This window comes from Eutrigla gurnardus (genome assembly GCF_963514095.1).
Source record: "Eutrigla gurnardus genome assembly, chromosome: 20".
Lineage (NCBI taxonomy): Eukaryota > Metazoa > Chordata > Actinopteri > Perciformes > Triglidae > Eutrigla > Eutrigla gurnardus.
The window spans coordinates 2,793,475-2,820,782 of NC_139931.1; the positions used below are offsets into that span (position 1 = coordinate 2,793,475).

A 27,308-nucleotide genomic window follows, 5' to 3' on the forward strand; every position below is an offset into this window, starting at 1 on the left:
ATATAAGATTTTATTTTATAAAATATGTCCTCACAGAAGTTGTTGTTGAACTGTAACATTATTTTGACTGTGATATTACTTCTTTAATTGTAGGTATCTATTTATCATATATGTATATATATAAATATAGATTATTGTATAATATAATATAATATAATATAATATAATATAATATAATGTTATGTTATGTGTCTGGCATGTTTGTGCTGCAGCTGCAGTGCACGTCCTCGCAGTCAGGTCACGTGCTCCTGTGTGTTCACTAGAGAAATCAAAAATCTCAGCAGAGCTCTGCAGCGCGGCTAACAGCTAACAGCGGAGCTAGCCGTCCTCTGAGGACAGATACGACAGACTTGTAAAGCCCGACAGAGACATGAAGCCAGCGAGCAGACAGGTGGAGGTATGAGTTAAGCAGCAGGGAGCCGCTCACGTTTTCAGGTAGGACTCAGAGCCTGCGTGGATGAGGCGGCGATGCTGCACGGAGCTTCCGCTAATGCTAACACACGGCTAGCTGCGTCGTTAACTCCGTGCTCTATTTGTTCTCGTTGCACAGCGTAGAGTTCCGCGGCGGAACGCGGAGTGTTGACTCATTTTAGCTGTTGGTTACTAAACCAAACAGCAGGAGAAGTGTTAGCTTAGCAGCCTGCAGAGATTCCGAGTGAGGCCGGTGCTGATGATGCTAGCTACGAGCTAACGGAGCTACGAGCTGATGGCTCCTATCAGGCGACGCTGAGAGCCGACAGGAACATCTCTTTGCTGTCCCGATTTCACACAGACAACAAATGCGTCACAGATCTGGATTTGGTTGTGAAACCGCTTTTTGCGTTCAGGTCTGAAGAGTCTTTTAAAGCTGTGTTTTTTAAACGAGACCTGGTTTCATGTGGTCTAGACGGAGAAAAGAAAATCACTTTTCTGACAAAAACAATCAAAGATTTAAAACCAGGTTTTAAACGTGGTTTTTCCTCCATGTTTGAGGGTTTTGATGTAGACCTGGTCTGATGTGGTCTGGATGGAGTAAATAGAATAAATGCTTCACATATCTGGGCCGGGCTTTTAGCAGGGATTGACTTCAGGTTTAACAAGTCTTACATGTCGTGGTTTGTAAGTGAGACCTGGTTGGTTTTTAAGGACGTCCTCCATGAAAAGACACTTATGTTGTGTGAATGTGTGCCATGTTCCGTCCTCCTCACAGCCTGCAGACATTTAAACCAGCCAGTCAATCAATCAGTCATCGATATAAACCAGATCCCTCTGCACCAGTAACCGCTGGGCACCTGACACCGGTGTTGCACTCTATTCTGTCCCCATCCTGGCATTTCGGCTTTATTGCCAGATTGTTTTGCAGCGTCGCAAAAACTGGAGAAATGAAACAATTTAACATTTCCAATAATACTCTGTTTTTTTATGGCTATCAGTTCACGTCGTCATGGTTACTGCTGCAGAATAAAATACGTGATGTGTGTTTCAGGGGGATCAGGTGTGTGTCATAACAGCAGCAGGATGCCCATCCCTCCCCCTCCTCCCCCACCACCAGGGGGACCCCCACCTCCCCCCACCTTCAGCCAGGTAACACACAAACACACCTGGAGTCTCCATCTAATATGGTGACGTATTTACACTAAACACCTCTAGAATCGCTATCTAACAGGGTGACATATTTACACTAAACACCTCTATTACCCCCCAGGCCAACACCAGCCCCCCCAAGCTGAGCAGAGAGGAGGCTAAAGGTCGCGGTGCTCTGCTGACAGACATCTGTAATGGCGCCCGGCTGAAGAAGGTGGCGGTGGTGAACGACCGCAGCGCTCCGCTGCTCGACAGTAAGAGCCAAACACCAAAGAGCCAAACACCTCCCACTGATCACCCATACATTCGCTTATACCAGTACCTACACCAGCCGCAGAGCCAGCCTCAGCAGCAGGGGGCGCCGTCCGACCAGCAGCAGAGGAGCTCCGCCCTGCCAGACAGTAAGACTACTTCTGTGGTGTTAGAGGGCGACAGGCAGCAGGGGGTCAGCCAGCCGCAATGTTTCCTCATCAGCGCCAGGCTGACGGTCTGGTTCAGTCTGCTTCTGGGTCCAGTCTGCTTCAGGCTGGTTCAGTCTGCTTCTGGGTCCAGTCTGCTTCAGGCTGGTTCAGTCTGCTTCTGGGTCCAGTCTGCTTCAGGCTGGTTCAGTCTGCTTCAGGGTTCAGTCTGCTTCAGTCTGGTTCAGTCTGCTTCTGGGTCCGGTCTGCTTCAGGCTGGTTCAGTCTGCTTCAGGGTTCAGTCTGCTTCAGGCTGGTTCAGTCTGCTTCTGGGTTCAGTCTGCTTCAGGCTGGTTCAGTCTGCTTCTGGGTCCAGTCTGCTTCAGGCTGGTTCAATCTGCTTCAGTCTGGTTCAGTCTGCTTCTGGGTCCAGTCTGGTTCAGTCTGCTTCTGGGTCCAGTCTGCTTCAGGCTGGTTCAATCTGCTTCAGGGTTCAGTCTGCTTCAGTCTGGTTCAGTCTGCTTCTGGGTCCGGTCTGCTTCAGTCTGGTTCAGTCTGCTTCTGGGTCCAGTCTGCTTCAGTCTGGCTCAGTCTGGTTCAGTCTGGTTCAGTCTGCTTCAGGGTCCAGTCTGGTCCAGTCTGCTTCAGTCTGCTTCAGGGTCCAGTCTGGTCCAGTCTGGTCCTCTTTCTGTCTGAACACATGAGAAATGTTTTTATGCAGGACATGTGATAAACTGCCCTGTGATGTCATAGATTCTGATGTTGCGTAACAACTGTCTGTTTGTCACTCACGCTGTGCTGTCGATGATGTCATCGGAGCTGCGTGGGAGCGTAAACACTTTTTTACCGTCTCGCCTCATCTCACGTCATCTCACCTCGGTGTTTGATGTTGTCACCTGATCTGTCACCTGATCTGTCACCTGATCTGCCTGCATCCCTCCTCCCCTTCACACACGTCCTCATGCAGTCAGTGATGTCATCGTAGTGTCATCGTCGCGTCATCGTCGCGTGTAGTGATGCCATCTCCCCAGGAGGCGGAGCCCTCATTCACCTCTCCAATGGTTGTGGTTCTCAGAGCCCAAAGGAGGCGGAGCAGCAACAGGGGGAGCCAATGGCAGCACAGCAGGAAGCCCGTCAGGTTCTGTTCCACCAATAGGAGGGCTGTTTGTGAGCGGGGTCCCCAAACTGAGAGCCGTCGGAGGTGAAACACGTTTCTAACTTCGGTCAATTCTTTATTTTCATTATTTTCAATAGAATATATTACAGTTATGTTATTGTTGTTATTAGTATGTTTCATGAATGAGGAGTCAGTTTATATTTCCAGTTGATTGTCGTCAAATGTGGTTACATGTTTTGAAATAATGTTTGTTGTTCAATGATGTTAAATATTCTTAAACGATGTCAAACGTTTAACATTGTTGAATGAAGTTACACGTTGTGTTAAATGTTGTCAAACATTGTTAAATGTTGTTTAACGTGGTTCAATGACATTCAAACGTTTTTAACATTGTTAAATGTTGAACGTTGTTAAACATTAATGTTAAAGGTTGTTTACTGTTGTTGAATGTTTTAAATGTTTTAAATGTTGTTAATGTTTGTTTTAAATGTTGTTGATTGTTTTTAAATGTTGTTGAACATTGTTTGTTTTAAACGTTATTGAATGTTTACGTTAAACATGTTTTAATGTTTAACATTGTTTAATGTTTAATGTTGTTAAAGTGTTGTCGAACCTTGTTTATTGTTAAACGTAGTTAGACGTTGTCAAATGAACGTTGTTGAACGTTGTTTAATGGCGTTGTGACATCATGTTTCCTGACAGACGGGTCTTCTGGACGTTCTCCCTCCACTCGAGCCATAGCGCCCCGCCCCCCCAGCCATCGCCAGGACGACCCAGATAGCCCCTCCCCTCAGGCGCTGTTGTTGCCCATGGAGACGAGTCGCTCCCAGCATCCCTCTCTGCCCAACCTGTCCTCCTCCCCCTCCTCCTCCCCCTCCTCTGCAGCCTCCTCCCCCTCCACCAGCATGAGACACTCCTCCTCTGCCCCCCCTCCACCACCTCCTCTCTGTCGCCGTGGGAACGCCCCCTCCCCTCCCTCTTCCTCCTCCTACAACAGAGAGAAGCCCCTCCCCCCAACCCCGAGCAACACCCCACCCCTCCCATCCAAACCTCCCCCGTCTCCTGGCAACAGCAGGCGGCCTCCCACCTCGGGAGGAAACCCCGCCTCCTCCACCTCTTCTTCCTCCCTGGCCCCGCCCCATCCACCTTATCGCATCACTAACGGACCGACAGGTGGCGGAGAGGCGGCGCCCGACCTGCCGCAGCGTCACAACTCCCTCAGCAACAAGAGGCCCGCCCCCTCACCTGGAGGCCACACCCCCACCAGAGGCCCCGCCCCTCCTCCACCCCCTGCCTCCCCCACACCCTCCCAGCAGGGCGCCACCAGGCCGCCGCCCCCTGTAAGAGAGACGCCAGGTAGAGGAGCAGGTGAGGGTGTTCTTTACCCTTAATATTAAATATTGATCTGCTTTCATTTGATTATTAATAATCAGCTTATTTTATTTATTCATATTTAATCACCAGTATTGATCACCTGTATTGATCTCTCTCCTTAGCTCCTCCTGTTCCTGTCCAGCCGTCGTCGTTGAGGGCAGGTGGCAGAGAAGCCCCACCCCCTCCTCCTTACAGGACTCATGGTAGCCCATCCCTCTCCTCTGACCCCCCCGCCAGAGGAAAACCTCCCCCCCCTCCTACTCGCACCCCTGCTACTCCTCCCCCGCCTCCCCCGCCCCTCCGCAACGGACACTCCTCCTCCTCCTCCATCCCTCGTTCGTTTGTGGGTGAGTCGGACAGACGATCAATATGCTGATGAATGTTGTTGGTTTCGATAGTTAACTTGTATTGATTATTAGAGACTGTTGTGGTCTGTCCTCGCCTTCATCCTCCACCCGTCTCTCCATCCCCTGACCTTTGACCTCTCCTTTATTTGTCTTGTGTTGTTGTACCGTTAAATAAAGTAGAGAAGAAGAGAAAACAGTCTGTTCTCCTCCTGCAGATGATTTTGAGTCCAAGTATTCGTTCCATCCTCTGGACGACTTCCCTCCTCCAGACGAGTACCGACACTTCGCCAAGATCTACCCCAGCAAGGCCAGCAGAGGTAACACTATACTCTACTCAGTACTACAGTACTCTGTACTTCACAGAGGTACACGCTCACCGTGGCCCAGAATAAAGTATTGATCGGTGATTTAATATCAATAAGTAGATGAAAAGGATGCTGAAATTGTAGCCGCTCCATCAACACTCCAAATAAGGTCATCTCGACATAAATACGGCAGAGACCTTGTTGTTTGGACCACAGACAGGCTCTGGTTTCTCCACATAGTCTGGTCTGGTCTCTGGACTCATGTGGGCTACTATCTGTCTGTCTCTGTGTTGCAGTGATGAGAGGAGCTCCTCCACTGCCTCCTGTTGGGAGGTGAACCGAATGACGACGAACACACACTCGCACCCCTCCATCCTGTCTGACGACATCACATCTCCAGCTTTGTCATCACCGCCTCATCTACGCTAACAGCTGGTTGGCTGAGGAGACATGATCATGTGACGGACGCAGCAGGAAATTGATGAAGAATGAAAGTGATGTGGAGGACCTGCTCGCTCTGCAAACTTTGACCTCCTTATTTCTCCTCCTCCCGTCTCCTCCTCTTCCTCTTCTTCTCCTCCCATCTCCTTCTCCTCCTCTTGCTCTTCTCCTCTTCCCTCTCAGCCTGATCACCTTGACTTTGTTGTTGTTGCACTTGCACTTATTGTTTGTGAGAGCAGCTCCTCCTGTGGAGTTATGTGGAGGTGAAGAGGAGGAGGACACATGAAGAGGAGGAGACGGAAACAGGAGGAGGAGACGTGAGGAGGATGATGCAGCGTGGAGAGGAGAGGAGGAGGAGTTGATCTCTCAGATGTTCAGGAGTCTTCAGACTTATTTTTAAAAGGCAGACTAACCGTTTCCATCTGCTTCCAGTCTTTATGCTAAGCTAAGCTAACTACACTGTGTTGTTGATGAGGAAACGTTGAACTGCTCCTTTAATGGTCACCACGTCCTCATAAACCATGACGACCAATTCACCTGGAGGAGTCTGGATCTGGATCTGGATTAACTGGACTGAAAGCAGCTCCTGTTTACAGGCAGGCAGACAGACAGGTAGACAGACAGGCAGACAGGCATGTGAGAACACCTGTAAATACTTCACACCTGCATCATCATCATCATCACACATGACTCCTGGTGATGTCAGCGATGGGATGCACCTTTTTTTGGGAGTTTGCGTCTTTAAGTGCCAAGATGGAGGAACTTGACTCCTCCTGCTCCTCCTCCTCCTGCTGCTGCTGCAGCGGCTTGTACCATGTTGGAGTGATGTGGGGGGGTGAACAGACAATCAGGACACTTTCCTCCTTCCTCGTCTACTTTAACTACAAACTGCTTTGGGTTTGAGCGCCTTGTGTTTAGTTGTCACGGCGACGCCTTCATGCAGAGTAATTACCCTTCAAGGTCGCTAAAGGACGACAAGTTCAGTCATTTTAATTTAAGGTCAAACTGTTACGAGTTTTATCATCAAGGACTCGGAGACAGGAAGTGGGGAGTGGAAACGTGATCAGAGTCCAGCGTGTTTTATGGAGCGATGACATCATCAACAACAACACCAGTTCATCTCATAAGATTCGTGTTGATTTTCTGATGTTATGACTTTGCACCTAAAGCTAGAAGTCGTCATTTATTATTGTGACTCTTCTCGTCTTTATTCTCACGACGTTGAGTTTGTTCCTGTAATATTACATTTAAATATATTTAAATGTAATATTATATTAAATGTAACAATATATTTAAATGTTATGTTATAATATTAAGTGTAACATTATATTTTAATGTAATATTATATTCAAATATAATATTTAAATGTAATATTATATTTAAATCGTCACATTGTCACGTTTGTGTTTTTCATTCTGACTTTAAAACTTTCCCCGAGCGGCTCAGTGTTTCGTGTTAATGAACCTTTTACTGGTTAAATCAGGACGTGATTATTCGTTGTGACGTCACGACGTCGCACAGACGCGTTCCCGTCACGCTAACGGGGTTTCAGCTCCCCACCAGACTCCCTTCAAAAAACAGCCTCTTCTACTTTCTCTTGGTTTTGAGCAGTGTGTGTGAAGATGATGCATCGTTAACTGCCCCCCCCCCCCCCCCCCCCCCTTTTTGCCTTACAAACTGTTTGCTGTAAATCTGGTTACAGATTAAAACATGTAAATAATGATGATTATTAATAAAGTGACTTATCTCCGGTGGTGAAGGACGGACAGTCGCGCTAACTGTGGTGATGATCGTAGCTTTAGGCTCGGACTGGGACTGCTGGTCTGACGTGGTCCCGGTCTGACGGCATGCTCTCTCTCTTACTGCTTCTGTGTTTGACCTGCAGCTGTCTGAAATAAACTCTCGTGGTTTCTCATTGTGTTTCCTCGTCAGTAAACCGCACACAGGAGACACAAACACAAGTTTCAAATCAATCAATGACTGGAAGAAGATCAATAATTGTAGAAACCAGTTGCGTCTTCATGAAGATGTTTTAAAGATGCTTTACATAAAAAAAAAAAATTTAGTATTATTTAAAAACATTGAATTTGACTATTTTATCCAAAGTTCTTTGGGTATTTTTCTACTTTGATAAATGTTCTTTAGATATTTCAACCAAAATTGTCTCAATTTGTTCAAATAGTCAGTATGTAGGTCGATTATTTTATTAGCATTTGAGTTGTATTAGGATATTACTACTATATGTATTCAAACTTTTTACAATTGGTATTTATTTAAGTATATTGTGTTATTTTTATTAGCATTTTCTTACTTTAATTCAGTATTTAAAATTGTGTTTTTTTTAATTTATTTGTATTAGTACTTTGTATTATTTAATGTTTTATTTGTATAATTTGTATTAGTTTATTAATGTTAATATTTTTGACTTGACTACTTTCCCGTGGGGGAAACGACCAGACGTGAACATTAGTGAACACTAGGGGGCAGACTTTGTTCTTCCGGGTTCGGGAGTCACGTTCCCGGAAGCACTTGAAGGAAAACACTGGTCTCCACATGTTCCGACGTTAGCGGATGAAAACACGGATTCAGGGTCGCCGCGGCTTAAATCTGCGCTTTTCTCTCGGGACTTTGGTTTAGTTGGCGCGTGAGAAACATGGAGGACGTGAACGTCATCGCGCTGCCGGAGACGGAGGCGACGAAACCGGCCAGGAAGAGGCTCCGACCGGCGAAGTCCGACCCCGAGGAGGAGCAGCGGACACGGCGGGAGAACGTGGAGAGCGTGGCGGCGCTGGGGGAGCAGGATGGCTCGGTGCAGCTGCTGGAGGAGCTGGTGTTCGGGACGGAGGAGGAGCTGCTGGGCAGGCTGGTGGAGGCGACAGAGGTCGGTGACGTAGCTATGGTTTATTCATCTACTCTTACCAGACCCCGTTCAAAAAACGTTGGTTGAACGTCGTTAAGTTAGCCGAGCAACATACCTCGTTTCCCCTGTTGTAAAGAACGTCTTATTCCCTCCAGACTCCGTTCAAAAAGCAGCTAATGTTCTCTTGATTGTGGGAATAAAGTATGATTATGTAAAAGCACCATAAGAAATGAGCAGAGCGGTTTGTGGTGAACCTGGATTTAGGAATCGAGCACAGCCTCGTCTTGTTATCGTTCACCTCAGTGTTTACCCGGGCGTTCCGCTGACATCACTTCCTGTCGTTGAGCAGGATAACCAGGAGCAGACTGGCGTCTCCTTGGTGGAGGACGCAGACCACGAATCTGGGGGCTCGGAGGATGAGGACGAGCCTCCTCTGCCAGCGAGCAGAGTGGCGGCCTGGGTGGACGAGGATGATGAGCTGGACGAAGAGTGAGAGCTGGAAGGCCACGTCAGATTTCTACACAATATTAATAATAATAATTATAATCATAATAACGGTTAACCTTGTGACTCTCAGGGTGGACATGAAGCACCGTTACCGTAGAGACCTGATCAGAGGAGAGACCGAGTCCACCATGTCCAAACAGAAACTACAGCTGAGGATGAGAGAGCAGTAAGGACAGACACACATCTGTACACACACACACACACCTACCTGTGTACACACATACACACCTGTTGACCTGTCTGTGTGCTCCAGGTTCCAGAGGTCGATGGGCGGAGCTCCTTCGTGGGCCGACAGCAACGTGAATAAGCGGAGGAAGAAAGGTAGAATAAAATAAATGTCTCCTCCCACCAGACTCCATTCAAAAAGCAGTTGATTTAATATTCTCTTTGCCAGGAGACGTTGAAACTGAGCCGCATGTTTTGTGTTCCTGCAGCGGACGATGAAGAAGAAGACGAGGATGAGGATGACGAGCTGCTGAGGAGGACGGGGAATTTTGTGGCGTCTTCAGACCGTCTGCCCAGCGATGTCCTGCGGGTCAGCTGCTTCTCTTTAATGATGTCATACTGAATGATGTCATACTGAAGGTTTTAACATGCTTTGACGTCTCGTTTCTGCTCTCAGATTAAGAAATGTCTCCACGCCAACGCCGCCCGGCCCTCAGAGGACCGGCTGACCAGCGTCCAGTTCCACCCCTCCGCCCAGGTCGTCTTGACGGCCGGCCTCGACCAATCAGTGTCCCTCTTCCAGGTACGGCCAAACGGCCCTCTCTCCGGCATCAGACCTCTGGTCAGGTGGGTGAAGAAGATGATCACGTGACCGTGTTTTTGTCCCGCAGGTGGACGGGAAGACGAACCCGAAGATCCAGAGCATCCACCTGGAGAGGTTCCCGGTCCACAAGGCCCGGTTCAGCCGGGACGGGTCCTCGGTGATCGCCACCAGTCTGAAGAATAAGATGTTCTACCTGTATGACATGATGGAGGGCCGGGTCACACCTGTCCACACAGTCAGAGGTGAGGTCAGAGGTCACGCTGGCAGCACGGATTGGACTCTGCAGCAGTCCAGAGCAAGTCCAGACCACTTCACCTCAACCAGAGCTTTCTACACTTACTGTGGGGTCTTCCTGCTTCCAGCAGCTTCCCCTCATCAAAGTCTCACAGAACTTCATCTGGATTTATGATCATTTTGTGGGTTTCCGTCTCCCTGCTGCAGTACCACTCTCCACCTGAACTGGTGCTGATGGGCCGGGGGGGGCGCTGTTTTACAGAGATGTCGTATTATTATAATTATTATTATTAAAGTACTGTTTGATGTGAAATCTGGTTGTGAATCTGGAGTCAACTATGAAAGAAAGAGACATCAGGTTATGATTATAGAAAGTCACTAGCTTAGCATGTTAGCATCCTAGCATGAGCTTCTGACGGTGACCTGAAGGTGGCGCTGCAGGGAGTCTGAACCCACGTGTTTGTGTTCAGGTCTGAATGAAGACCGGGTGAAGGAGTTCTCCGTGTGTCCTGAAGGAGGCACTCTGCTGCTGACTGGAACCAACGGATACCTGCACCTCCTCACACTCAAGGTCTGCTCCTCCTCCTACTCCTACTCATCCTCCTCCTCCCCAGATAGTAAATGTGCTGAGTCATGTTTGTGTTCAGACGAAGGAGGTCGTTCGCAGTCTGAAGATCAATGGTGATGTCATCGGCGTTGCCTTCTCCCCCGACGGCAGCAAGGTCTTCGCCAACTCAGGTGAGTCCACGACCTCCAGAGTGACATCACACAGCCACTTCCTGTCAGTGGTGTGATGAAGCTCCGTGTGTGTGTGTGTGTGTGTGTGTGTGTGTAGAGGACGGTGAGGTGTACCTGTGGGACCTGCGTTCCAGCCGCTGTGTCAGCAGGTTTCCAGATGAGGGCGCCGTCAGGTCGACGTCCATCGCCGCCTCACAGAACGGACAGTACCTCGCCTGCGGGTAAGCCACGCCCACGCGCACCAGCTGTTTGTTAGAATCACGCACAAAGATCAACATGGCCAACGACCCATGTGGGCGGAGCTAATGGAAGGTATCTGTTTCAGGTCTCAGTCGGGCGTGGTCAACATCTACTCCCAGGAGGCGTGTCTTAATTCATCCAATCCCAAGCCTCTGAGGGCCGTGATGAACCTGCTGACGTCAGCAACCTCTCTGGCCTTTAACCCCTCGTCTGAGATCCTCGCCATCGCCTCCCGGGCCGAGGATGAAGCCGTACGCCTGGTAAGAGGATGAAGATGATGGTGAAGATGATTATGATGATGATGGTGAAGATGATGATGTCATCCCCCCAGGTCCACATGTCCAGCCTCTCCGTCTTCTCAAACTTCCCCGTCTCTAAGAGGAAGATGGCCTATCGAACCAGCTGCCTCGACTTCTCCCCTCACAGCGGCTTCTTCTCATTGGCTAACAACAAAGGACACGCCCCTCTCTTCAGGTCAGCAGCCAATCGGCTCGTCTTGTTGTTGCTGTGACCCGACAGATTTGTGGGTTGAACCCACAAAGACAAGTAGACTAGTAGACCAGAAGACTAGTAGACCAGAAGACTTGTAGACCAGAAGACTTGTAGACTAGTAGACCAGAAGTCTTGTAGACCAGAAGACTTGTAGACTAGTAGACCAGAAGTCTTGTAGACCAGAAGACTTGAAGACTAGTAGACCAGAAGTCTTGTAGACCAGAAGACTTGTAGACTTGAAGACGAGAAGACTTGAAGACCAGAAGACTAGTATACCAGAAGACTTGTAGACTAGTAGACCAAAAGACTTGAAGACCAGAAGACTAGAAGACCTGACTCGTGTCTCCACCCAGAAGTAAACAACACGTTGTGTAATAAATAAGGAGGGCACCAGCTTCCTTGGTCACAGAATGAGTTGCAACACCGGTACGAACGGGTGAACCAGTGAAATGAGTGTCTTCTGTCTGTCTTCAGGTTGCTTCATTACAAGGACTTCTGAGGACCAGCACCTGGTCTGACCTCTGACCCCCTTCCAAGGACCAGAACCAGCAGTAACACGGTCTCATTGATTCTCAGAGTTTTCTGTCCCGAGTCATTGTTTCGTCCCTGAATGCACCAGCAGGAAGAGAGTCCACACTGCTGTTTGATCTACAGCAGCACCAACAGCAGCAGCAACAACAACATCAACAGCAGCTGCAACAACAACATCAACAGCAGCAGCAACAACAACATCAACAGCAGCAGCATCGGGCTGGATGCGGCCCTTCTGACTGTTTTTATCATTTGTATGATTTGATTGTAGAAAAGAACTAAAACAATTCAACATGTAACGTCTGTGTGTGTTTTGTTTTGTTTTGAAATCCAGATGGGAAACGGGAAGAAAGTGTTAGCTTAGCTTCATTAGCTTAGCTTATTAAACACACTTTAAAATCCTAATTTTCTTTCTTGTGTGATATTTATTATATTTCAGTCACAGTTGTTTCTCTTTCCGGCTCCTTTGGTCTTCCATACATTTCTTTATTAGTGACAACACAGGAGAGATCAGCCAATCAGGAGCCAGGAGGAGCGGCTGCTAAACAGGATTCACCAGACTACACACCTGTAGCTGTTCACACACACACCTGTAGAGGAATGTCCTCCGTCCTGTCCGTCTCCAGGTGGAAACATCTAGATCTCTCCGATCATCAACAACATGAAACTGACCCTCAAGCAAGGCATCGACCAGCCGGCTGCCGTGATTGGACGCCAGTGCGTCTCTGACTTTCTGTTCACGTCCATTAGGAGTCGAACATGATGAATTAATGTGGGAAAACATTCTAAATGATTCAGTTTGTGTTTTTTCAAATTGTATTCATTCACTTTTTAAATATACTTGATTTATTTTATTTAATAACAAAATACACACTGATATTTTATCGTAAAACATCAGAAAAATATTAAATAAGTCAATGAAATGATTGTATTCATCATGAAATATGTTTAAAAGTACTTTGTTTTTTTCCTTTTTCTTTCAATAAAAGCATTTAGAATTATATATTAAACTAATTTATAATAATTATATAATAAAATAATTTAGAATAATTATATAATAAAATCATTTATAATAATAATTTATAATAATTCTCTTTTCCTCCCATTGATCATGAACACATCGATCCGAACACACTCGCTGCTCAGATGTTGAAAGACGTGAGCTCACCTGCTGAACTCACCTGGCAACTTCGATGCGTGGCTCCGCCCACCGATGACGTCACAGGCGAACCTGCGTTTCAGGCTTTGCGACAGAAACGCGTCGATTCTCAGACTGGAAGGTAAGAAACGTTTGATTCTTTACAGTCCGACGGATTAATGCACGTTTATCTCCACGGATCAATGCGTTAAACAACCAATCAGTCAACCAATCAATCAATCAACCAGTGGATGGATCCGCTGGTCTGTTAGTCCTGATCCTAGACCTGCAGGCTCACCAGGAGTCCAGCACACATTCTCTGTTAACTTGATTGAAACAGAAACAATCACGTGTTTAAACCGCCAGTCACAGATCAATCAGTCAACTATCAGTGATCAATAACGTGCTTGTGATCACTCTCAATAAGATCAATGAGGTGTTGATGCAGGTGTGTGTTTACATGTGGACATGTGCTGCTTTCATGTTAGCCGTTTATAGATGAATCAATCATGGAACTGATCGATTATTGATCGTCCTGCTCAGGATCAATCATCATGATGGTTCAACATTTCTCTTCTATTCTGAGTCACATGTTCAGGACCCACCATGCTAACTAGCTACCATCATCATCATTTATTGATTGATTGAATGTTTGTGATAAAATGAAGAATGAACGATTGATTAAAATGTTTCTAATTCAGCTGAAGATAACAAATTAATCCTGAAGCCGGCTGACTGGTTCTCATCCGGGGAGACCTGGGTCCTCAAAACCGGACCTTGTTGACCCAGGCGACCTCCCACTGACTGGTCTTGCCTGAGGGTCTTGGCCCAGGGCCCTAAACGGGAATCGCAACAAAGCTCCTCACCATCATGGAGGGTTTCCCCCTTAGTCCGGAGTCCAGGAGGGGGGCCGAGGATTAGTTCGCATCCGAGCCACTATCCAGGAAGAAACAACCAAGATCCAGGACTAGATCAGGAAGATCGTCCCAAGTGAGGACCTGCTGAGTGAATATCTCAGTCAGCAGAAACCAGATGAGGAGAAGGAGGAAGAGGAACAGCAGACAGGTGGCCGGGGGCTACCACACCAGAAAGGGCCCCAGATGCAGACCGGAGTCTACCACACCAGAAAGGGCCCCAGGTGCAGGCCGGGGTCTACCACACCAGAAAGGGCCCCAGATGCAGACCGGAGTCTACCACACCAGAAAGGGCCCCAGGTGCAGGCCAGGGTCTACCACACCAGGAGGGCCCCAGGTGCAGGCCGGGGTCTACCACACCAGGAGGGCCCCAGGTGCAGGCCAGGGTCTACCAAGCCAGAAAGGGCTCCAGATGCAGACCGGAGTCTACCACACCAGAAAGGGCCCCAGATGCAGACCGGAGTCTACCACACCAGAAAGGGCCCCAGGTGCAGGCCAGGGTCTACCACACCAGGAGGGCCCCAGGTGCAGGCAGGGGTCTACCACACCAGGAGGGCCCCAGGTGCAGCCCGGGGTCTACCACATCATATATATTCTGTCTTTGTACCTGCGTGTGGTCTCAGGTGTGTTTCGGACTCAACTGTGAGCTGTTGTTATTTTTGGCTCAGCTAGAGTTCAGCTGTTGGAGGAGGAATGTGGTCTGACCTGGTCTACCTCTTGAATCTGGATTCAGTCAAACAAAGAAATGAAGGTAACACTGCAACATGGAGGAAATCAAGATGCTTTAAAACCCTTAAAGGAGCTCAGTGGACCAGAGGAAGTCCTCCACCTGTCCAGGCCAGCTTCACTACGGGCTGGTCTGAGGCAAGCTGAGCCAGCTCTAAGTATAAGCCTTGTCAGAGTGGAAAGTCTTAAATGTGGGTGAGGGGGTCTGCCTCCTGGACTGAAACTGGGATCTGGTTCTTCAGGAGGAGGCATTCTATCTTTTAAAGACTCTAAGAACCACCAGCTGCCGTGCATTCTGGGAGCACCGTCAAGGGTTCTGCTGGTGAGGAGGAAGATTTTACCGGCAGGAGTCATGTGATCTCTCTTCCTGGTTTCTGGATCTAGATCAACTGGAGAACAGGGTTAGGATTAGGGTGTCTTGTATGAACCAGTAAAGCGGGTCATCTACCTCCTGCTCGATATTTCTGACGCAGCGGAACCTGAAGCTGGTTTTTAACGAGTAGATCCCTCTAAAGGGTCTGAGGAGGATTTTGCATTTAACTGTATTTGTGTCTGTCTTCACAGTAAGCTAACCGTTAGCAGTCCGCGCTAGCACTCAGTCCAGCGGCAGTGTGACGATGGCGGAGGCGGCGGCAACCCCAGATCTGTTCTCAGAGCAGGAGCTGACCTGCTCCATCTGTCTGGACCTGTTCGATGAACCCGTCTCCACTCCCTGTGGACACAACTTCTGTCAGGTCAGAGACCAGACCAGACCACATGGAGGAACCAGAGACTGTCTGTGGTCCCCCAGAGGTCTACGATAGTAACTCACATTAGTCCAGGGACCAGACCACATGGAGGAACCAGAGACTGTCTGTGGTCCCCCAGAGGTCTACGATAGTAGCTCACATTAGTCCAGAGACCAGACCAGACTATGTGGAGAAACCAGAGACTGTCTGTGGTCCAAACAACAAGGTCTCTGCTGTATTTATGTCTAGATGACCTTATTTGGAGTGTTGGTGGAGCAGCTACAATGTTAGCGTAGCCTAGCACCATCAACCAGACTCCATTCAGAAATCCAGCGTTTTAACAGTAGTTATCTTGTGGTCTTGCAGACAGACCTAACAAAGCATGACTCAGCACTTTTTACTGATCACCATCATTATGGAGTTATTTCAGCATCCTTTACATCTGGTTATTGATATTAAATCACAGTTAAACTATTAAACTATTAACTATCATTTACTATATTAAACTATTAAAAAAAAAATAGTGAATTGATTTGCTGTTTCCTGGCGTGTCACCTCTTCTCACTCTTCTTCTGTGGTGTATTTCAGGCGTGTATCGGAGGGTACTGGGCCTCCAGCCCGGTCTGCAGCTGTCCACTCTGTAAACGGCAGTTTGACGAGCGTCCTCGCCTCAGCGTCAACAAAGTCTTCGCCCTCATCGCAGATAAATACAAAGCAACTCGTTACGGAGCCGCCGGGCTAACGATGCCGGTCAGGAACGGGACGCCAACGATGATGGGCGCCATGGCGACGCCACCGACAGATGGCAGCAGCAAGAACCCGTTTGTGACGGCGTCTGGCGAGGAGGTGGTCTGGTGTGACGTCTGTACCGGGGTCAAACAGCCCGCCGTCAGCTCCTGTCTCACCTGCACCGCCTCCTACTGCAGCCAGCACCTGCAGCCCCACCAGACCACGCCCTTCTACGCCAAACACCCCCTGATGGACCCCCAGGAGGCCCTCAGGGGCCGCACCTGCAGAGACCACCGCCGCCTGCTGGAGGTTAGCAGAAACAAGTTCTCTGGTATTCTGGTAGTCTGGTTCTCTGATAGTCTGGTTGTCTGGTTCTCTGATAGTCTGGTTCTCGGGTTCTGTGGTTCTCTGGTAGTCTGGTTCTCTGGTAGTTTGGTTCTCTGTTTTTCTGGTTCTCTGTTTTTCTGGTTCTCTGGTAGTCTGGTTCTCTGGTTCTCTGACCAACTCTGAGATGGGCAACTCTGAGTTTTCAGTTTCAGAACAGCGGTTTTGAATTAGTTCAGTCAACTCTGAGTATGTAAACTCTGAGTTACGCGCGTGCCTGCCGACTCTATAAAGCCATCATCAATGGAGCTCCGATACTACGATTCACCATGGCAACGGGGAGAGCGTCATTAGATATTACTGAGAGATTATGTAGAAAACGAGTTCATCCTGAGAAAGCGGAGCAACGTAACTGCAGCAAAGTAGCGATAGTTAGCGTGGCAGACAATTACTGCCTGATCTAATGTGTATAACTGAATGAAACAGTCTATTGATCTAAAGGTAATAAGTCTTTATTTTCAGACTTGCACAGCGACACTGTGGTGTAATGGTTAGCAATGCCGCCCCCGGCGCAGGCGACAGGTTCAACTCCCGTTCTTCACAAAGTAGAGCACTGAATGAATTATCATTTTCATTGGGTGTAATCATTGGGTGTAATCATTGGGTGTAATCCCCCCAGGCACAGAAAGAAAGTGGCGTCAGTTGAAAGCAGAAGAATATTGCACAAATACGTTGACTAAGGCATATGATTTTAATCATATTTCACACATTAAACTGTAAATATAAGCAGATATTTCAACACAGAAATGTACTTAAACATTCACCTCCGCAAAGAATCTGGTTGCGGATTATATCCGCGACATGAAATGTTGAAAATGTCGGAGAATATTGTTTAGATAATATCTAAAGTGATTGGAAGGAAAGGTAATCAAAATTGTCTCCCAACGCAAAGCTGCTAGAATCACTTTTATTTCCATATCGATTAGGTTGACGATGAAAGGACGGCACATTTTTTCAGAGTTGGTTCAGATTCCGGAAAAAGGCGGAGACATGTAGGGAGAAACTCAGGGTTTGTTGAACCTAACCTGCTAGTGAGCAGGTTAGGTTCACGGAGTATGTTACCCGGGTAACTGACTCAGATTTATGCTGAACTGGCTTTGTGAAACCGAAAAACCAGAGTTTCCCTCATCTCAGAGTTAACTAACTCAAGGTTTTCACTAAACCTGCTTTGTGAAACGGACCCCAGGTTTACTGTCGGACATGTCAGCTCTGCATCTGTGCCATCTGTGTCCTGGAGGAGCATCGGACCCACAAGACGGTCTCAGTGCAGACGGAGAGACTCGGCAAGCAGGTAAATATTATTATTATTACTTTGATAATCAATAAAAGGTAGAACATTATTTTTATTATTATTATTACTACTTTAATAATAATATTATGACTCATTAGAAACAGGTGGCGAGGACGGAGCAGGAGATCCTGAACCGGATCAAAGAGAAAGAGATTCATGTGACTCAGCTGAAGAGGAAACTGGAGGGAGTGAAGGTCGGACATCTTTTACTACATCACACACACACACACACACACACACACACACACACACACACACACACACACACACACACACACAGATATATACATACATATATACTGTATATATTCTTTCTGTTTCCTGTCAGAACTACGCCGACGGAGAGCGATCTGAGGTGGAACACCTCCTGGACCAGGTCTCCGGCTCCCTAGACAGGATCCGGTCTCAGGTGGTGGGCGGGATCGAGAACCAGCTGGACTCTGTGATGTCAAAAGGGGAGGGGCTAGTGAGCCGTCTGGAGGCGGAACTGAGGCAGCTGACGGACAGGAGAATCACGCTGGAGGTCCAGGCCGTCAGTCAGGACCACATCGGCTTCCTGCAGGTGAGACCTGAACTCTGTCTCCATGGTGATTCTCCTCAACTTCTTTCCTCGCCTCCTATCCTCACCTCCTCCTTTTTTACTCGCCCACCCCCAGAGTTTCGAGGAGGCCACAGCTCCTCTGGCTGAGGAGCAGGAGGAGGTGGATGACGACGAGGAGTTCTCCCTCCACTTCCAGCTGGGGGAGGTGAAGAGTTCTCTGCAGGAGGTGAAGGACAAGATGGACGACATCAGGATGGGGGAGGTCGGGTCCACAGTCGGGATCATGGGGGCTGGTTGGGCCACGGGGGCTGGTGGGTTCATTAATTATTCTAATAATAATTATAATAATATTATAAAAAGAACTAATGTTGTAGAAAACTGGACCAGAACTACATACATGAGTATAAGACATTAAAATTCACACATTGATATCAGATCCCGTCTGCATCCGAAGCTAGACCGGGTTCTGGGTTCACTTGTTTTAATGTCTGCTGCTGCCAGTTTACATATTTGGCCCGGGTGGAGCTAGCCACTCCTATCAAGTTCTAGAGAGTCTCATTCCGGCGTACCCCGACCTCAATAACAAGCTCACCCTCTTTTGGGTGAGTGTGTGTGAAGTGAGTGAGTGAGTGGGGTGAGGTCAGTGGATGAGTGAGTGAGTGAGCGGGTGGGTGGGTGAGTGAGTGAGGTGAGGTGGTGAGTGAGTGAGTGAGTGAGTGAGTGAGGTGAGGTGGTGAGTGACTAAGTGAGTGAGTGAGTGAGGTGCTGACCTCCTCTCTTGTGTTCCAGTCTCGTCGGGGGACCTGATGTCGGCAGAGAGCATGCTCAGTCTGAGAGGAAGCACCGCCAGTCTGAGAAAGAGCCAGTGGTCTCTCAAAGGTGATCACATGATCATATTGATATTATTAGTCATGTGATCAAGTCTGTCTGCTGAATCCACCAATCGCAATCATTGATCAGTTCATCAAAGTACCAAAGCAGCCGGTCTCTAGTGGTCTGACTCTGGACCAGCCTTGAAACACTTTGATTAATACCATGAGTGAGACTTTTAATGTGAATGACTGGTTTCCTGTTTCCTGTCTCCCTCCAGATCGGAAGAAGAGCAAGTCTGTCTCAAGTGGGTCTTTGAACGCCCCTCTCTCCAGATCAAGATTCTTGTCTAGATTCTGGTTCTAGTCTAAAGACTAACATGTTCATGTCTTCATGTGTGTCCCAGGTCACCGGAAGGCCCGGGTCTACATGGGTGAGTCAGCATTCATCCTCTCATCGTATCATTAGGGTTATTAACGAGTAGATGCTAACTCTGGTTGCTATGATGTTATTAGCTAGTATGCTAATGCTAGCACTCACTGAGTAGGAAACAAGCGTAGAATGCTAACATGATACTTTAGGCATGCTAACAAGCTAACCCTCTAAATAGTACATATTACATGCTATAATGTGCTAATGTTAGCATAACCAGGGTAACAAGTCAACAGGCTACAGTTAGCATTTTAGCATGTTAGCGTCTAGTCGTCGACGTGTGGTGGGGGTTGGCGTCGTCTTGCCGTCAGGTTGCTGCGGTCGTCATGGTAACAGGCTCAGGAGAGCGCCAGGCTTCAAGTCCATGCTGGTTTCTCCCACTTACGGTATCCCCGTTGTCTCCAGAGGACGTAACCCTGAACCCAGTGACGGCGTACCCCTTCCTGATCCTGTCCGAGGACAGGAAGCAGGTGAAGCGGGGCGAGAAGCTGCAGTTCTACAGGAACAGCCAGCAGCGCTTCGACGTCTGGTCCTGCGTCATCTCCAAGGAGAACTACAGCACTGGGAGACACTACTGGGAGGTAGGACCCCCCCCCCCCCCCCCCCCCCCCAACATCTACCAGTCCAGGTTCTGGTCCGGGGTCTGACCTCGGGTTGTACGTTGTGTGTCCGTTGTGTGCAGGTGTTTGTGGGCGAGAGTAAGGACTGGAAGCTGGGCGTGGTCAGCGAGTCGGCTCCCAGGAAAGGCCTGTTCGACATGAGTCCCTCCAACGGCTACTACGCCATCTGGTGGAGCGGCAGTCAGCTGCGGGCGCTTACGACTCCACCCCTCACCAAGGTCGAAGCCTCACACCTCACTGTCACACCACACTCTCTCACCTCACTCTTACCTCACTCTCACGCCTCACACCTCACTCACACCTCACACTTCACTCACGCTTCACCCTCTCACCTCACTCTCACACCTCACTCTCACACCTCACTCTCAGGTAAACCAGGGTTCGTTTGGATGCTGGAAATCCCTAAGCTCCGTTCTGTCACTAACGTTCCATCGTATCGTGGAGGTATTTGACGTCTGCAGTGGGTTTCCATGTTTAAATACGTTTGTGTCCCTGTGGCGCTGCAGGTGAAGAGTCCTCCCAAGCTGCGTCAGGTGGGGGTCTTCCTGGACATGGACGAGGGTCAGGTCTCCTTCTACAACGTCAAGTCCGGCTCGGAGATCTACAGCTTCACCGGATCCTCCGAGTTCACCGAGCGTATGTTTCCTCTGCTGGGGACTGGAGACAAAGAGGTCCCTCTGGTCCTTGTGACCTCACAGCACCAGCTGGTCTGAAGGACAGGGGTCTGGACCAGAGACAAGGGGGTCCAAGCCTGTCCCGGTCCCCTCGCCGAACAAACTGTGAGATAAATTATTAAAGCGCATAAAGAAATGTTTGAAAATGTCTCAACAGTAAAGAAGACATTCGTTTCTCAATGTAGTTTCTTTATAGTCTCGATTGACAGTGGAGTTGGCTCCGCCCCCTCCCCCTCTCAGCCAATAGGACGAAGACGTCTTATGATGCGTTTATGTACATTTGATCAAAGCTGTTAATTAAAGACAAACGTCCCGAACCACGCAGACTCCTCTCTTCCTTAATTAAACACGTGAGCGGGAGCATGTCACCATGGCAACGGCCAGTAGTGCAGAGCAGCTGAGCTGGTTGCTAGCGGTGCTAACAGCGATAACAGCTATAGAATGATGACCTTTTTTAATAAAGAATGGAAACGTTAATGAGAGTTAATAGAAACTTTCAAAGGTCAGGGTCGCTGGTGTGGAACCAGTAGACCGCCAGTGATTTGTTGCTGGTTCGGGATCATCAGCTGGTTGTAGTTTGCTGCCACCTGCTGGTCGAAGACGTCGGTGCAGGATGTCAAGTAAATCTTTTTACGTTTTGTATCGTTTTGTATATTTCAAAATAAAAGCCCTAAACTCAACAAGCAAAACAGGTTTTAAACGCAGAAATGCAGTTTTACTTGAAGTCTATGATTTCCTACATTTCCCATGATGCCTTATAAGAGAAGGACGTTACTTTCATGTGTGTGGCAGGATTTGATGATTTATAATTTTGGTTTTCCTATGTTTTTATTTCATAAATATTTTAGAAAGTTGAGCTAAAACTTGTTTATGTGACGAGAAGTTTGATTCTTCTGAAAGCTAGAAATTACTACTTGCGCTTTTGCGTTACGTTACTTTTGTACCATGAAATGTTTTGTATCAAATAGACGTCATGACAATGTTACAATCATTCAAGTTTATATTTTATTTAACATAAATCATATTGCAGTCAATGTGAACAGCTGGGGTTTCAATATACACAATAGTATAGTAACATTTAAGCCCCTCCCCTGTGACCCCACCCACAACCACCCCAATGAAAACCAAAAGCCCCTCCCATAAACCCGGCCCACCAGCCCATTTAAACAAACACTGACCTCCTACCGCCCCACCCCTGGCCCCACCCCCTAGCCCGACACCCCGCCCCAACTGTGTGTGTGTTATTTAGCAGCAAACTCCAAACTGACTCATCTCCGCGTATTTGCCACCACCGGTCAGCTATTCCACATGTTCATGTGACCAGCTGCAGACCGCTCCTATTAGACTAACAGGCCCCTCCCCCGACTGGGATGCCGTTACATTACTGCAGGCAGAAAATTACCAAGGTCTTGTTTTACGGGCTTTTAAAGGCACACCTGCTTCCATAGGGCTCCCAGGCCCCGCCCCTCCTACTGACATAATTAAGCTCCTCCCCCAGCACTGATGTCAGACCTCCAGTCATTACAGGCTGAAAATGATGATCTTAATATATAACACTTTTTAAGGCGTGCCTGATAAGTATTGAGATAAGCCCCTCCCACTGCCTCACAAGCCCCTCCTACTGATGTCATATCTACAGCCGCCGAGTTGCTGCTGCCTGCAAACAGAGTCCACTTCCTGCCTTAAGGTAAGTTGGGCCTAAAGGGACCTTTTAAGACATTTGCTCTTGAAGCCCCTCCCACTCTGACTTGAAGCCCCTCCCCCCAATGTGGAGTCACTGCTGGTGAACACATTGATAGTATGTGGAAGTCTTTTCTTTGAGAACAGCTGGGTGTAGCAACGTCCTTCCTGACGAAGTCTTCTTGCCCCTTTGTGAGGTTGCCAGGTGACCATCACTATAGCCGCCTTCGCGTTGCCGTGGCAACCAGCCTCACAGCATGGAGGCACGGGCATCTAGAGCGAATGGACGAACTGCTTGTCGTGAGCGGCGTTTGTGAGTTTAGAGTTTGCTGCTGGCTGAAGTGTAACAAACAAACGAACGGCAGCGTGGCGGAGGGGGGCGTCGCCGATAGGGGAGTGGTCGAGGGGGCGTGGCCTCCTGACTACCTGTCTGACACAGGCGTCTTCGCCACACACAAAATAAAAAAATAAAAGGAAATCACGTGGGTTTCATCAGCATCAGCATCATGGCAATTCATCACCTTTACGGAGCAACATTCACTGACCACCCACACCCCACCCCATTCCTCCCCCTCCATTATCACGCTCGGCCGCCGCTCGCCGTCGGCCATCTTTTTGAGTCCAGTTCTGGTGTGCGTCGTGTGTCGGCGTCCCCCTGTGGCGTGTAAACTGTTGAATGTTGCGTCTTGTAAGTAAAACAGAGAGAAATATGGGAGGGGAGGGGGGGGGGGGGGTGGAGGTGGGGGGAGAGGGAGGGCGGGGGTTCTTTGTCTTCTTTTGTTTTAAAACAGGAAAGCGTCTTCTGGCGTGCTGCTTCCTATCGCCGCGACTCCTGCTTCTGCCAAGGAGCAGGACTGAGGGGTGAGAGGGGGAGGAGGGGGGAGGTGAGGAGTGTAGGGGGGGGTCAGGGGAGTTTGGAGGATCATGGGACGCCGAGTTATTTAAGACACCTCTCGAAGTAGGTGGCGCCCACGTAGCCGCCCTTCAGAGAGCGCTGGACGTTCTGCTCGAAAAGCCGCCGGTTCGTCTGCAGGACTTCTGCTGCCTCCTTGTTCAACGGGTCCTCGGGGTTCGGCTCCTGGGGGGGTACATGGATAGTTACTGTTAATGGGACATCATGATTCACACTGGTGATGCAGGACCAGGTCTGGTATCAGCTGGTAGTCCTTCCTCGACAACGAGACTGGAGAACTCACTAGAAATAGATACTGGAGTCCGTAGATGATGGAGTTTACTGTCAGCACCGGCTTCCAGTCCTCTCTGTGGACCAGAGGAGACAAGGACATGTGTGAGACCCAGACCAGAACCACAGGACCACAACCATTCTGACTTTCACACACCTTAAGATATTTAGGCAGACGTTTCCTTCCAGGTCGATGTTGGGGTGATACACCATCGTCTCACACTTGACCTTGGGCGGGTCGTGGGGATAACCCTGTCCTACCTGTCAATCACACACACACTCTTTAATTACAGGAGGAAGGAGGGACCCACAAACACATTAAACTAAGGGCGACACATGAGAGGAAGGACAATAGATGAGAGGAAGGGCAACAGGTGTTTCTCACCTTAAAGCTGAAGACAAATTTTCCTCCTTTGTAAAAACCCTGTAAGAAAAACAAACATGTTTACTTCCACAATCTGCTTCAGATGTTGAGAATGTCACTCACAGACAGACAGACAGACAGACAGACAGACAGACAGACACCTCGTCCGGCGAGATGATGAGTCTGAAGTTGAGGAGGTCATCGTCATCGGGGAAGTTGATCTCACATGTCTTTGGCAGATTCAACTCATTGATGTCTGGAACACAAACAAACAAATATCAGATCACGGAGGACCACCAGAGGACCATGGAGGACCACGGAGGACCACTGAGGACCACCAGAGGACGAGCGGAGGATCACAGAGATTCATGTGCTTTTATGAGTATCATTCTAAAATATATTGGGATTCATCATCATGTGTTTTATCTCGGAGGATAAAGTTTTCCTGTGATTAACGTTACATCTTCATCGTCTCTGTGAACACCTGGCTGATCTGAAACCATCGACGGACATCAGAGCTTCTCTGGTGATGAAGATGAGGACACTTTAGATGTTCGGCCGTTTCCGTAGTAACTGCTGCGGTGTAAATAGCTGTTCTGTTGTGAGCGCTGCATTACCTTTGTCCAATCACAGCCTCCGTCTCCACAAACGCCTCGCTCCCCTCCAGCAGGTGAGCTCACAGACAGACAGGTAGACGTCACCGCCACACGGAGGACATGTTTGGTGACCGCTGTGACCGGCGGTGATCTGGCGGTTCAACCTGTGGCGGTTCAACCCCACCCTGAACGCCTCATGCAGATATTGTTTTGTAAAATAAATAAAATATTATTTAACGGTGGGCTGAATTCATCGTGGCAGCGAGAGAAGGAAACCAGAGCATCAGGAACTGCTGAATCATGAAAAGACAGAGACGTGGAGGATGAGGATTTGAGAGGAAGAAACTGCCGAGTCGATGATTGTTGTGTACTGGACGACATGACCGGAACCACGAAAGTGATCTGCAACAGGACCTAGTTCAGGTGTTGGAACGGTGAAGCTGTCAGACCAGGTGTGTTTATACAGCCAGGAAGTACCCACATCCTTTGCTGCAGTAACAGTACTGTGAAGATCCTACACAACAAGTAGAAGTACCGAGTAGTATCACTCAAGTAGGTGTAGTGTTGGTGTTTCTGTTCATGTATGCCGTGTCATAACTAGTTTAGACAGCAGCATCATACCCATCCTGTGACATCATCAAGTCGTTTCCAGCTGATCCGAGAGGCGTTTTACCAACACCAACACACCTGCAGGTATGAGGTCTCACCTGGACGCTGTCAAAGCGCCATGCAGGGGGAGTAGGAAGTACTCCAGTACAAGTACAAGTACTGAAGAACATGATGAGTAAATGTATTCTGTCACAGCTGCAGCTCCTCCTCCTACCTGTCATACATGTTCCAGGTGACAGTCACCTGGTTCACAGCCTGCTGCCACTCAACTAGCTGGTTGGCTGCCACTCAACTAGCTGGTTAGCTGTCACTCATCTAGCTGGTTAGCTGTCACTCATCTAGCTGGTTGGCTGCCACGCAACTAGCTGGTTGGCTCCCACTCAACTAGCTGGTTGGCTCCCACTCAACTAGCTGGTTAGCTGCCACTAAACCAGTAAAACCTGATGCGAGTTAGAGAGTGAAACTGGTTTCGAAGCTGCTTGGAAGCTACGTATTAGCCGGTTAGCAGCTACGTGTTAGCTGGTTGGAAGCTACGTGTTAGCCTGACGCCCAGCCCTCGGACCGCTGCTGTGGACTGTCAGCTAGTCCGCTGGGGGGGGGGGGATGTTCTGGGTTCACTGTTGTTTGGAGTTAGCTGTGTGCTAACAGAGTTCCGTTAGCATGACGCGCGTTAGCTTCTGACTGGCTGTTTTGTTTTCAAATATAGCACCAGCTAGCCGCCGTTAGCTCACACCACTTCAGGTTAGCATGCTAGCCGTTAGCCTCTAGCCGTTTTCCCTCTCCGCTGGTCGTGTAACGTCACCCCGGGCTCCGTCGGGGGTCGGGTGTTACCCGGGGCTTTGTTGCGGACTAGCCGGCCCCGTGGGTCGGGACCAGTGGAGCGGGTCTCGGTGCTGATAACGAGCCTACCTTTCTGTATTCGGAGCTGGGCCGCGCTGGCTTTCTTCCCCCCGGCTCCCGTTCGGTTTCCTCCAGCAGATTCCTCGTCTTTCTTCTGCTGCTTCAGGGAAAAGAGCTTAATCATCTTCAGTTCGTTATAGATGGACGCCGGTAGTTTGCGTCCCGTCGGTGTGCTCGGTCTGTCGGGGCCGTGTGGGAGTCTGAGGGAGGCTCGGTTCAGTCCTAACGGCACCGGGATGTTGATGCAGCCGGTGCGTCTCAACTAATTACACTGAAGGGACGGAGCTAGCCGAGCTAGCCTAGCCTGTTAGCTGGCGGGGGAGGGTGAGAGGGGGGGGGGGGGGGGGTCACGGGGCTCAATATGAAAGATGTTGGTGCTATCACCAAAGTACTCATCTGAAGTACTTGTAGTATTCCTGTTGTCTCAGAGGTAACTCGTGTACTTGTACTCCACTACATTTAGTTCCTCTCATCCTCTTCCTGTCCACCTCAAACTTTAAACCTGCAGCTGTGTGGATGCTGATGGGTAAACTCTTCTTCTTCTTCTGCTTCTTCTTCCTCTTCTTCTTCTTCTTCTGCTGCTTCTTCTTCTTCTTCTTCTTCTTCTTCTTCTTCTTCTTCTTCTTCCAAATAATCTTCTAAAGCCCCTTGGATGAGCTTTACATGATTCTCAAAGGACAGTGACGTCACACACTTCCATGTGATGAACAGTTATAGATAAATCTGAAGGAAACGCAGGAGTTGATGACATTTGACCTTAAATGTTATTATGTATTATTAAAACACCTACATGTTTTTATTTTTTTAGCTGTTTCTTATGGAAGCCACTTGCCACCACTGCCAGAAAAAAAGAGAAACATTCTCCAAATAATTGACTTTGTATCTCAAAGAGAAATACAAAGTCAATATTTTGGAGAAAGTTTGTCTTTTATTCTGGTAGCAGCGGAAATGGGCATCCATAGATATTATATCTGTGTCGAATAAGAGCAGAATAACTCATATTATATATAGTTCTCTCTTACCTGATCAATAAAATCACCCAGTAATGTTTAACAGTTTTACTTTTATTATTA

General features: G+C 48.5%; 4 protein-coding genes across 7 annotated transcripts; 3 read left to right on the forward strand and 1 right to left on the reverse strand.

Annotated features, from left to right (window-relative positions):
• The first annotated feature begins 243 nt into the window (after window positions 1-243).
• On the forward strand, window positions 244-7,460 carry wipf2b (WAS/WASL interacting protein family, member 2b). Of its 3 annotated transcripts, none has more exons than XM_084037833.1 (8): window positions 244-435; window positions 1,466-1,563; window positions 1,685-1,964; window positions 3,037-3,162; window positions 3,781-4,446; window positions 4,575-4,799; window positions 5,015-5,116; window positions 5,401-7,460. In XM_084037833.1, exons 2-8 carry the CDS (start codon window positions 1,498-1,500, stop codon window positions 5,439-5,441), a joined length of 1,506 nt encoding a protein of 501 aa, XP_083893959.1. In that variant the 5' UTR covers window positions 244-435; window positions 1,466-1,497; the 3' UTR covers window positions 5,442-7,460. The 3 variants fall into 3 exon arrangements, with proteins under 3 accessions (XP_083893959.1, XP_083893961.1, XP_083893960.1); XM_084037835.1 differs by having other exon boundaries at window positions 1,685-1,817; XM_084037834.1 differs by lacking the exon at window positions 3,037-3,162.
• A 601-nt stretch (window positions 7,461-8,061) lies between these two features.
• On the forward strand, window positions 8,062-12,290 carry utp18 (UTP18 small subunit processome component). The gene is made up of 13 exons (XM_084037003.1): window positions 8,062-8,426; window positions 8,755-8,894; window positions 8,983-9,078; window positions 9,166-9,233; window positions 9,347-9,447; window positions 9,535-9,660; window positions 9,749-9,923; window positions 10,386-10,486; window positions 10,563-10,653; window positions 10,751-10,874; window positions 10,979-11,153; window positions 11,225-11,367; window positions 11,860-12,290. Exons 1-13 carry the CDS (start codon window positions 8,199-8,201, stop codon window positions 11,882-11,884), a joined length of 1,593 nt encoding a protein of 530 aa, XP_083893129.1. The 5' UTR covers window positions 8,062-8,198; the 3' UTR covers window positions 11,885-12,290.
• Window positions 12,291-13,068: 778 nt separating this feature from the next.
• btr30 (bloodthirsty-related gene family, member 30) lies at window positions 13,069-21,220 on the forward strand. 2 transcript variants are annotated; one of them, XM_084036674.1, is made up of 13 exons: window positions 13,069-13,196; window positions 15,259-15,428; window positions 16,011-16,460; window positions 17,722-17,826; window positions 17,925-18,020; window positions 18,155-18,388; window positions 18,483-18,678; window positions 19,157-19,246; window positions 19,458-19,484; window positions 19,584-19,610; window positions 20,015-20,190; window positions 20,292-20,447; window positions 20,736-21,220. In XM_084036674.1, exons 2-13 carry the CDS (start codon window positions 15,312-15,314, stop codon window positions 20,940-20,942), a joined length of 1,881 nt encoding a protein of 626 aa, XP_083892800.1. In that variant the 5' UTR covers window positions 13,069-13,196; window positions 15,259-15,311; the 3' UTR covers window positions 20,943-21,220. The 2 variants fall into 2 exon arrangements, with proteins under 2 accessions (XP_083892800.1, XP_083892801.1); XM_084036675.1 differs by lacking the exon at window positions 13,069-13,196 and adding an exon at window positions 14,799-15,095.
• Window positions 21,221-22,113: 893 nt separating this feature from the next.
• On the reverse strand, window positions 22,114-26,522 carry ube2m (ubiquitin conjugating enzyme E2 M). The gene is made up of 6 exons (XM_084037869.1): window positions 26,245-26,522; window positions 24,292-24,386; window positions 24,152-24,190; window positions 23,924-24,027; window positions 23,780-23,843; window positions 22,114-23,661 (listed from the first exon to the last, which is right to left on the reverse strand). Exons 1-6 carry the CDS (start codon window positions 26,357-26,359, stop codon window positions 23,521-23,523), a joined length of 558 nt encoding a protein of 185 aa, XP_083893995.1. The 5' UTR covers window positions 26,360-26,522; the 3' UTR covers window positions 22,114-23,520.
• Window positions 26,523-27,308: the final 786 nt, after the last annotated feature.